At 45.6% G+C, this 9,568-nt stretch overlaps 1 protein-coding gene across 1 annotated transcript; it reads right to left on the reverse strand.

The window, feature by feature from the left end:
* Positions 1–404: 404 nt before the first annotated feature.
* On the reverse strand, positions 405–6,770 carry OTUD1 (OTU deubiquitinase 1). The gene has a single exon (XM_065629062.1). The coding sequence runs from the start codon at positions 6,688–6,690 to the stop codon at positions 5,368–5,370; it is 1,323 nt and encodes a 440-aa protein (XP_065485134.1). The 5' UTR covers positions 6,691–6,770; the 3' UTR covers positions 405–5,367.
* Between the last annotated feature and the right edge of the window lie 2,798 nt (positions 6,771–9,568).

Genomic DNA, 9,568 nt, shown 5'->3' on the forward strand with positions numbered 1-9,568 from the left:
TTTAGCCAAGGAAACTTCTTATTCACCACTTTTATGGGTATAAATCCAATGTAAAAGGTCTTATTCTATGTATATTCAACTTACCAGTTCAGGAAGGATGCATGTCACATGCACAAACATTCCTTACCTAAAACTAAAGAAGTTTTTTCCCTGGATACTAGACATAATGGGAAATAAATGAAAAAAAAAAAAAAAGTAATTACTTGCTGGCTCCTAATAGCAGAATATTTTTTTCTTTTTTAAATCTGCCTGTATTACTCTCAGTTTAGAAAAAAAAAAAGTAACATTCTGTGAGATAACATTATTTCTTTATTATTAAGAACCAATAAATACAAGGGCATTAAAGCTTTTAGATCAGCAGTTACAATGCCGATCTATAAGCTGATATAATCACCTTTCAGAGCAAAGCAAGTCCTTTCACAGCTGTTTCATTTTGGGCACCACCTTTCCCTCCAATCATACATAAGCAGCAAAACAGCTGTCAACTTCTAAACTCGTTCAAATGTCTTCAGTTAATCAGGTTAAAGTTAATCAGGGTTTGCTTTACAGCATAACTGGTTTCCAAGGTTAAAATTGAAAGGGCAAATAATTGACAATCAATAAAAATTAAAATGAAAATTAAAAGATTGCAGGTAGGGTTTGCATGAGTAATAGGAATTATTTCAGTAATTAATGAGACGATATCTTTGTCATTGCCCCCACCTTAAGCAACTAAAAGCAAGGTCAGTCCCTGTGACTAACCTAATCCAGTGAAGCTAAAGTTTGTGAGGAAAGCAAACAAGTTATATAAACATGTTAGTTAGTTAATTATTTAACTATGCTCAATCTTTAAGTCATACGGAAAACAGACAATTTAGATGTAATACGTACTGTATTATTTATTTACAAAAGGAATACATTTTGACCACAGACTCTCTCTCAAAAAATATCAAAATGAGCTTGGTTGGATTGCTAAAGATCATGTTCTTTCTAAAAGCAGCCATCTAGACTTGAGTACTGCATCAGTGATGGGAAGAAGTATTGCTCTTAGCCATATTAGGCTAAATTGATGGGGCTTCCTAAATCCCAAATCCCACCCAGAGATCTGAAACCACGAGGTTTTTTGCCCAGAAATGTTGGTTAGTTGAATAGCTGAAAAATGAAGTTTTACACTCAGCAAAAAATAGAAGTTATATGCAGGAAAAATGCTGGGTCCTTGTACTTGTGAAAATAACATGGTCTAGATAATGAAACTAGGGATTAATTTAAAAAGATATTTCAAACATTATTGGAGCATCAAAAAGCTGCTAACATGTGCTTTACGTGATTTTAAAAATTACGTTTGTCTTTGCAAACTGTTTTGATATTCAACCATACTTTAACCCATTGATACTTAGCAACAAAAGCTCACAGGCAAGAAAAATGCCCATGTCTTTGAAAATGAAATTCTGTTCATTTTTTCTGAGATAGAGTGTTGCATCCCTTCTTTCATTTGCAGCCCCCAAAAGCTTGGCAGGGTAAGAACTTGGTAGCTAAACACCAATGAGCAGCACCAGTGAGCCTGATGCACACTGTCACCAGAGCAGGGCCCATCACAGCGAGTCGGGATCTCCCCACACTTGGGACATGGGTCAACACGGGAGATGATGGGATGGAAGACAACCTGTGCCCCTTCACAACCATCTCTTGGCTCCAGCTTTCCCCCCAACGACCCTCCCCTCCTACAATAGTCTTCTTCACTGCAGGTGCCACACTTCACACAGCTCAACTGTGCTAGAAGGCTGCACGTTCAGATACTATTAACTTAAATAAATCTTCCCTTTTGGACTTGTCCACCACCCTTATTGTGGGATGCGTTCACTGTAGATACAAACAAATTCGGTTCTTGCAAGCCTTGCTTTGTATAACAGAGTCTGTTCAATATACATGAAAAATCTAACACATCCACTGCACGTTCAGTGAGAGAATGACATATTCTTGGCAACCTAAGAAACTCCGGAACTGAAGCATCCATCACGTCATCTAATTCATAATTGTGTCATAAAATACAAGCAAATATGGCATCAAAAAGCTTTCATGTCGATGAGGAGTCAGTTCCCATTTGCTCAGTTTAGAATTAAAGCATTTTCTACCTGACTTAAGGACCACACAACCAAATACTGAAAATCAAGCTCTCCTTCTCACGTATTGCCAATAATAAAGAGTCTGTTGATTGACGTCCCCAGGCAGGTCTAAGGATTAGCTGGGTTATGCAAGTGATTAGCTAAGGTCAAAACAATCAGGTACTGAAATTATGAGCAAGGACAACATTTGTCCTTCCCTCATTACTGGAACTCTTGAACAGCAGACAGTAAGGGAAAACTTGCACCTACTTGTGCTTTTGCTGGGGGCAAGCGACAATGTTGCAAGCAGCTTTGTAAAGCTTTGTTCATGTTGGGATCACTGCCTCTATAAAACTACCCTATAAAACTGCCTCTACTGCTACTCGGGCAAGACACTACTAGCTTGTGTCTGAACTCAGTCTCTTAGCAGAACTTCAAACACCGGAACTATAAAAAAAGTTTTTACTTTCAATGTGCCTGAAAGGTCTGACATGACACTTCAGCCATTTCCTTTTGGAATAGACACAGTATACAATACAAGATGCAAAAACAAGTATCTCGTTACATGCTTCAGCCATACATCCTCAACGTCTCTGCAAATCAGTTCGACAAGTAACCTATTTGTTTCCAATTTCCTACAGTTATCTGCATGCTCCAGTGACTCATAAAGTAGCATCAAAATTGCTGAGGAACCCTGTGGGAACTCATCCTAGGGTTCTGTGCTGTTCATTTTTAACACTACTTTTTTGTTGATATTTTAATACAAACGATATTTCACAGGCTGAGCACTATACAATATCAATCCTTCTTTGCTTACCTTACTCTATTAGAGTTTTTAAGGTTTGTGCCACAAAATACAAATAAAATTTGTAATCACAATTCATGATACAGCTGAAAATTGTAATTTTAAAAGGCCTAAAAGAATTCTTTTTTTAAGTTTAGGATATTGACAAATTTGAATGAATTCATCATATCCAACCCAATAACCTAAGCAGTTTTTAATCAGTCAAATACATCGGTGATATTAAGTGATGCTGCATTAATGTTTTTGTGCTTGCAGCCACCTGAGTAACCATTTTCCTCATCAGCCATCTCTGTTCCTCATTAATACATCCATGTCTGCATCTTTGTCTTACTCTCACCTGAGAACTCAGCTTCCCAGAGTTTCGGTAAAGTTTAGCAATAGTAGACTAGCAAGACTGTTTTTTTTCCACTAGTGTTTGACCTTTAAAGAAAATGCATGATTGTGTGAAGAAAATTAGGGAAAAAAACCCCACACACACGCATTTACTGATATTTTGGAAATAACAGTAAATTTTTGTAAATCTACTCTTTGCATCCCATAAAACAGTATAAATATACACAGTATCTATAACAGTATAAATATACACACAGTCAATCCTGCAGCTCTTCATTGCAAGTGTGCTCAATTAAGACTGCTCCATTTCAGATACTTATTTCACTTTTAATCCTAGTTTTAACCCAGTACCCTTTGTCATTTAAGGATGGCTTAGGATTTTTAGAGATCGGGGAAGATAGATATGTAATGCACACATGCACACAGACTACTGTTTTAACAACTTGCAAGGGGAACGCAAAGCCGCAATTCCTTATGACATTACCTCAATTCAAGTAGCAAGACTAGGGTTGCTGAGGTATCACTGGTGACAGGGCAAATCCAAAACCAGGTTGGGACCGGCTGCAGAACGAAGATTCCTGGTTACCCAAGTCCAAGCCCAAGTGTGCACAGCCCAGCAGAGCTGGTTCATCACAACCAGCCCAGGTACCACACGTAAGGGAACCCGTCTTCTAAGGCATAACACACAAAAATGTTTCTCATTGGCAAAGACATGCTAAGATCTTTTATAATTATACAAGAATTACAGCTATTCCATTGTCTTTAAATGCTTTTCTTCCACAAATTCACAGACACCAGAATTACAAGTGGTCCACATTTGTAAAGTACCACGCCCCTTCTTCCCACCTAAGGGAACTAAGGCAGAGGAGCTAAATAAAAGGGCCTCGGGAACCCACTTGCAGTTCTTCACTACACCAAGAATGCAAAGGGTAGGAAAAAAGAACACAAGTAAAATTATATTCTTTATTCATTCCATTTTAGCTGTGAATATTCCTATTATACAAATACAGTATAAATCCCAAAATCACGATATATTACAAAATAAAAAAAAGTACAAACTGCATTACTTAATAAATATATCTAACAGGTTAATCAGAAAGCATAAGAGACAGAACTTAGATTGGAAACATTTAAATGTTTGACCCAGCAAACCATACAAATCTCAGTTTAAATACTTTTTCTTTTAAACCATAGTATAGAACGCCATTCCTGATTTCTTGATTAGCAAATGTCAAGTGAATAAAATGTTGTGATCAGATAATGTTTTGTTGGTGCAACAACAGCGCGAAAAAAAAAGCAGGGCTTATACAAAAAACACCATAACCCCAGAAACCAGAACACAAACACCGAGGTGCAGCCAAGGCAATTATTGCCAAAGCAGGAGACTATTATCTAGTCACAACATTCTATTGCAAGTTAATATTCTGTTATTACAGATAAATAATATAAATGGAGCAGAGGGTGAGCCAACAAGAGGCCAGTTTACTCAAAACAGTAATTACAGAAGAGTCAATTGCTCCCTGTACTCTTCATCTCTAGCTGCATTCCAGCTGGCTCAAAGGGCCTGTTCTGTGCTCCAGACAGAGAAAGCAACTGTTTTGAAAAGCTGTCAGCTCATACTTTGCTGCACTTTCACAAAAACCATTGTTTTAGTTTTGCAAAAAGGTACCCACAATGCTTCCATCAACTAGAGAGGGTCAGTTTGACATCAACTTCATTTGGTAAAAATATAAGGTTTATGGGTAAAAAACACAGCAAAAAATAGCTGTTACATCATAAGCCTTATTTACAAAAACTGATTACAAACGTTTTTGGCTGTACAGCTGAAAGCCAGATACTAGTGTAAGATGTAGAGGATGGAGGTAACAGTTTAAAAATATTGTGCAAAAAAATACATTCTTATAGAAAATAGAGACAGTGGGGAGGGAAGACACAAACATACATGAAAAATCTGCCTGCAAATAATCTGAGGCTAAGTTTTTACAACAGAATATTACAAACATGTTTGTATTTATCCCCCACAATCTACAGTCCTTCTCCCTCTGGGGTGCTGCTGCTTCATTAAGGTTTAAGGCATCACCATCACAGCCAGCACACCTTCTCTCTCTGTCCTTGCAGCAAAGCTCCCAGCCTACAGCCCAGGTGGTCTCAAGAGCAGGCATTCTGCTCAATGTACATCTTGGACAAGGACACTGCCATGGACTTGGCCAGCTCCTCATCCCGTCTGCGCTGTACCTGAGTCTGTCTGCACCACGCCTCGTACTCTGGGTTGGGGCACACACGGTCCAGCACAGCATCGTAGTGCCCATTGCTAAGCCAGCTCAGCCAGATACTGGGCCGTGTCGGGTCCTCGGGCCCCAGGTAGTGAACCATGGTGGAAACGGTGGGGCTCTCGGGCCGGCCGCCCGTGGTGAGGTGGATGTTCACGTTCAGCATCTGCCCCATGGCCAGCAGCTCCGGGTAGCCAGCCCAGGCCCCGTCCTGGGCGGCGCCGATGAGGAACTCGCCGACGTCGCCCTCGATGATGGGGTTGAAGTGGTCCAGGTGGTCGGCGATGTAGTGCACGGTCTGCTCGCGGAGCTCGCTGTGCAGCCGCTGGTCCCCGTACACCGCCTTGCAGACGGCGCGGTAGAGGCAGTTCCCGTCGGGGATGATGTGGAAGCGGAACCGGCCCTTCTGCCGCAGGTACTTGTCCTGCTTCTCCACCTCGGCCAGGTACAGCGCCAGCTTCTCGCTGCGCTCCGGCCTGCTGCCCGGCCCCCTGCGCGCACCGAGCCCGGCTCCGTCCTCCTCCTCCTCCTCCCCGGGCGAGGGCCCGGCGCCGGGCTGAGCCTGGCTCCCCTCCGCGGGGCGACAGCCGGGAACCAGCCCGGGCTGGGCGCCGGCGGCCGCCGCCTGCAGCGCCTGGCAGTGCTCGCTGAGGCGCAGGCTGCGGTTGCTGGGCTCCTCGGCGGGCGGCGGCAGCGCGGCGGCCTCGCCGTCCCCTCCGGCATGCCGCATGCTCTCCAGGATGCCCTCCAGCCAGGCGCGGCTGCGGGGCGAGGCCGGCACCAGCTCGCCGGGGGCCTCGGTTCGCTGCACGATGCGGATGGGCACGACCCGCTCCAGCGGCCGGCGGCGGCTCACGGTGACCTGCGCGCAGGAGCTGTACTGCGGGCCGCCCGCCGGCCGGCTGCCGGGCCCCGCCGCGGGGCCGCTCGGCATCACCTCCAGGCAGGAGGAGAAGGCGGGCATGGCGGCGGCGCTGCTGCTGCTGCCCCCCGCGGGAACGAAGCCGTCCTTGGCGGGGCTCTCGGCGGCCGGGCTCGGGCTCGGGCCCGCGGCGTCGGCGGCGCTCGCTGCCTCCGCGGAGGAGGGTCCCGGCGACAGGGAGACCTTGAAGACACCGGCCGCGCTCGGCGGTGCCGCGGCGGCTGCTGCGGCCGTCCCGCCCGCCGGGTAGTGGGTGATCACGGAGCTGTAGAGCTGCATCCTCGGCTCCCCGCGGGCGGCGCTTTATAGGCGGCGCCGTCGGGGCCGGGGCGGGGAGCGGCGGCGGGGGCCGCGCTGGGGCTGCCGGAGGGGGTGAGCCGCCCGGGTAAAAATAAACAAGGGCATCACCCCCGCCGCCCCGCCCCGCCCCTGCGCGCCGCTGCCGGCCGGGCCCCGCGGCGGCGGCAATTCCGACTGCGCCACCAGCGCCGCGCGGCCCCGCCGCCCCCCGGCCCGGCCCCTCCGCGGGCGCGCGCGGCCGCAGCGCCCAGGCCGTTCTGGAAGCTGCTGGCGGAGGCCGGGCCGGGGCGGGGCCGCGCCCGTGTTTACCTCAGCGCCCAGGCACGTTGGAATGCGCGGGGGGCGGGGCCCGAGTCCGTGACCTCACCGAGCGCCGCCCGGCCCCTGGCGGAAGGGGACGCGGGGCGGTTGGTCCCTCGGCGGCGCCGGGCCCGGGGGTTCCGCTCCCCCGAAACCTGGGGAGGGTCGAGCCGCCTGCGGTGGGCCTGGCGTGGCCTGGGCTCTGGGGTGTGGGACCGGCTTCCCTCGCCTGCTTCAGCCCCGCCGCCTGCGAGCCGGTGCCGGGGAATTCGCGCTCCGTAGCCGAGGCTGTGGCGGGGCTGCCGGAGGGAGGCGCGGGGGGGCGGCGGGAGCGGGAGCCTGGGCCTGAGGGTGTTCCGGGGAGAAATGGCCGCTCGGCCATGGCGGCACGTCAGTGCTGCTGCGCTGGGCTCGGTGCTGGCTGTGAAATGGTTTGATAACGGGACGTTATCGAACACCCGCACTGGTGTTCTCGGGGCCGACCTGGGGAGTGCGGCGGAAAGCGGCGACAGCGGTTTCTCATGAGACGATTTGTCAGCCAGGCAGTGTGATATTTAGACTTGACCGTCATGTATGAATTGAGTTGATGTACCTACAGTTGACTGTTGTATCCATGTTATTGTTGGCAAGGAACGATACTGTTGTCTGCGTATAATCAATGTCATGATTCATAATTTGCAGCTGGGGTAGGAATAATACTCATTCATTAGTTTTCTGACGATCACTGGCACAAGCTGCTGTTCGTCCACCTGTAATCCTACTTCACAAAATGTAGTGCATGCATACATTAAAAGTATGATATAAATCATCACCAAAAAACCAGGAGAGACCAGATTTGAAATATAGCTCTCACAAAGATCATTGATAATTGGTTTATTAATGCCTGAGGTGTCTTTAACCTATGCCTTTTAGCCTTAGCTGTGGTATAAATAAAATCCTATCTCACACTTTGTCCATGAACGATGACGTTATCTGTACACACTGGATTTGATTATGTTCTGACAGGCATGCTGACCAAGAAACACCAGTTTACGCTATGATCAAATGTTAACACAGTCATTCCTACCAAAATGGAAAAAAAAAAAAAAGGTATTGATATATGTAATTTCAAAGTGTTATTTTAAAATGTTCTGGATTCCATCCCATCGTCTCACATATTTTTGGAAAAGCTTTAGGAATCCAAGCAGATTGCAGAACTTAAAAAAACAAAACAAACAAACAAACCAAAACAAAACAGAAAACAAAACAAAAACCCCCACTATTTTGATATTCTGAAAAATTTCTTTTACTTGTTCCATTTACATTAATTAAAAACATGTAACTAAAAGGATTGCTTGCAACAGACTTCACTGTTGAAAATATTTGTTTCTTTGGAGCCTTGGTTGTCTTTTGGATCCATGTCCAGGGATCTTCAATCTCTGCAGTCGATCCCCAGGGGTGCCAGTAACACAATATGGAATTTCGTTCTCTTTACACAGAAAATATGTTCTGATCCTCTCAGCTAACTTGACATGTTGAAGGAAAAATGCTCAAATCTTTCATGCTCAAAACTGTGGATATTTATGTGAATAGTGTTGACATCCACCTTTTTTATTCTAGATAAAATACAACAGCTAATTCCATGCATTATTGGGAACCTCTTAATAAAAACTTATAATCATTATATTGCCTCCAGAATGGAAATGTAAGAGGTCTATGAATCAAAGAGATATGAATCAAAGCCCAAATGTCCTGACTTACCTGCTACAGCCAGAAAGTTGATATCTTTAGAACAAATGGTGATGGGCATTAGGCAGGAGAATTTCTGGCAGCCTGTTACAGGGGGATAAGATATTACAACTGCTCTGAAATTACAGAGTGACTCTTGTATTTCAGAATGTTCAGAACTTTGTTTTAAATATAGCTTGTGAGATCACTCAGCGAGTCTTTATTTCTGGACTAATCACTGCTTAGAGAGGAATATATATTGATCAAATAGTGGTAAACTGAAATCTTCTCTCCTTGAAATTAAGGCTTGGAGCAAAGGAAAGATTTCTGTTTAGTTTTACTTCTTAGTCAAAACTGGACAAGGTGTATTTCCAAGTTAAAATGTATATATTCATAGGCGATTTAATGTAAAATCACTGGAAGTTGCTCCCTCCTAGGGAGTTTTAAATGTGCCAGTGGGTTTGTTCATTGCTATTATGATAAAGATGTACATTACTTTATGCTCACCAGCCCTCTGCCTACTTTTTTTTTAGTTTAAATAAGGTATCTCTGTAGTTTTGCTTAGTGAATTGCTCTGTCCACTAGTAAATGCCAGAGCTGGCTACAGGATAGTGGGTTTAAGGTCTTAAACAATCTGGTAACAGAGAGAGGGAGAGCGATAAAGAGGCAGCTTTTACTGTTAAGAGAAACTATAGTAAGTGGATCCAGCAGAATAAGAGCACTCCTGTTATGAGTGCTGCATTTTGAATACTCAGTACTGCAGTTTCTTCTAGAATGTTACAGAAACGTCCACTAATGACCACTAATGACTGCTCTACCTCTCTAAAACCATAGGTGATTTGGAACAGCA

This window comes from Caloenas nicobarica, chromosome 2 (assembly GCF_036013445.1).
Source record: "Caloenas nicobarica isolate bCalNic1 chromosome 2, bCalNic1.hap1, whole genome shotgun sequence".
NCBI lineage: Eukaryota > Metazoa > Chordata > Aves > Columbiformes > Columbidae > Caloenas > Caloenas nicobarica.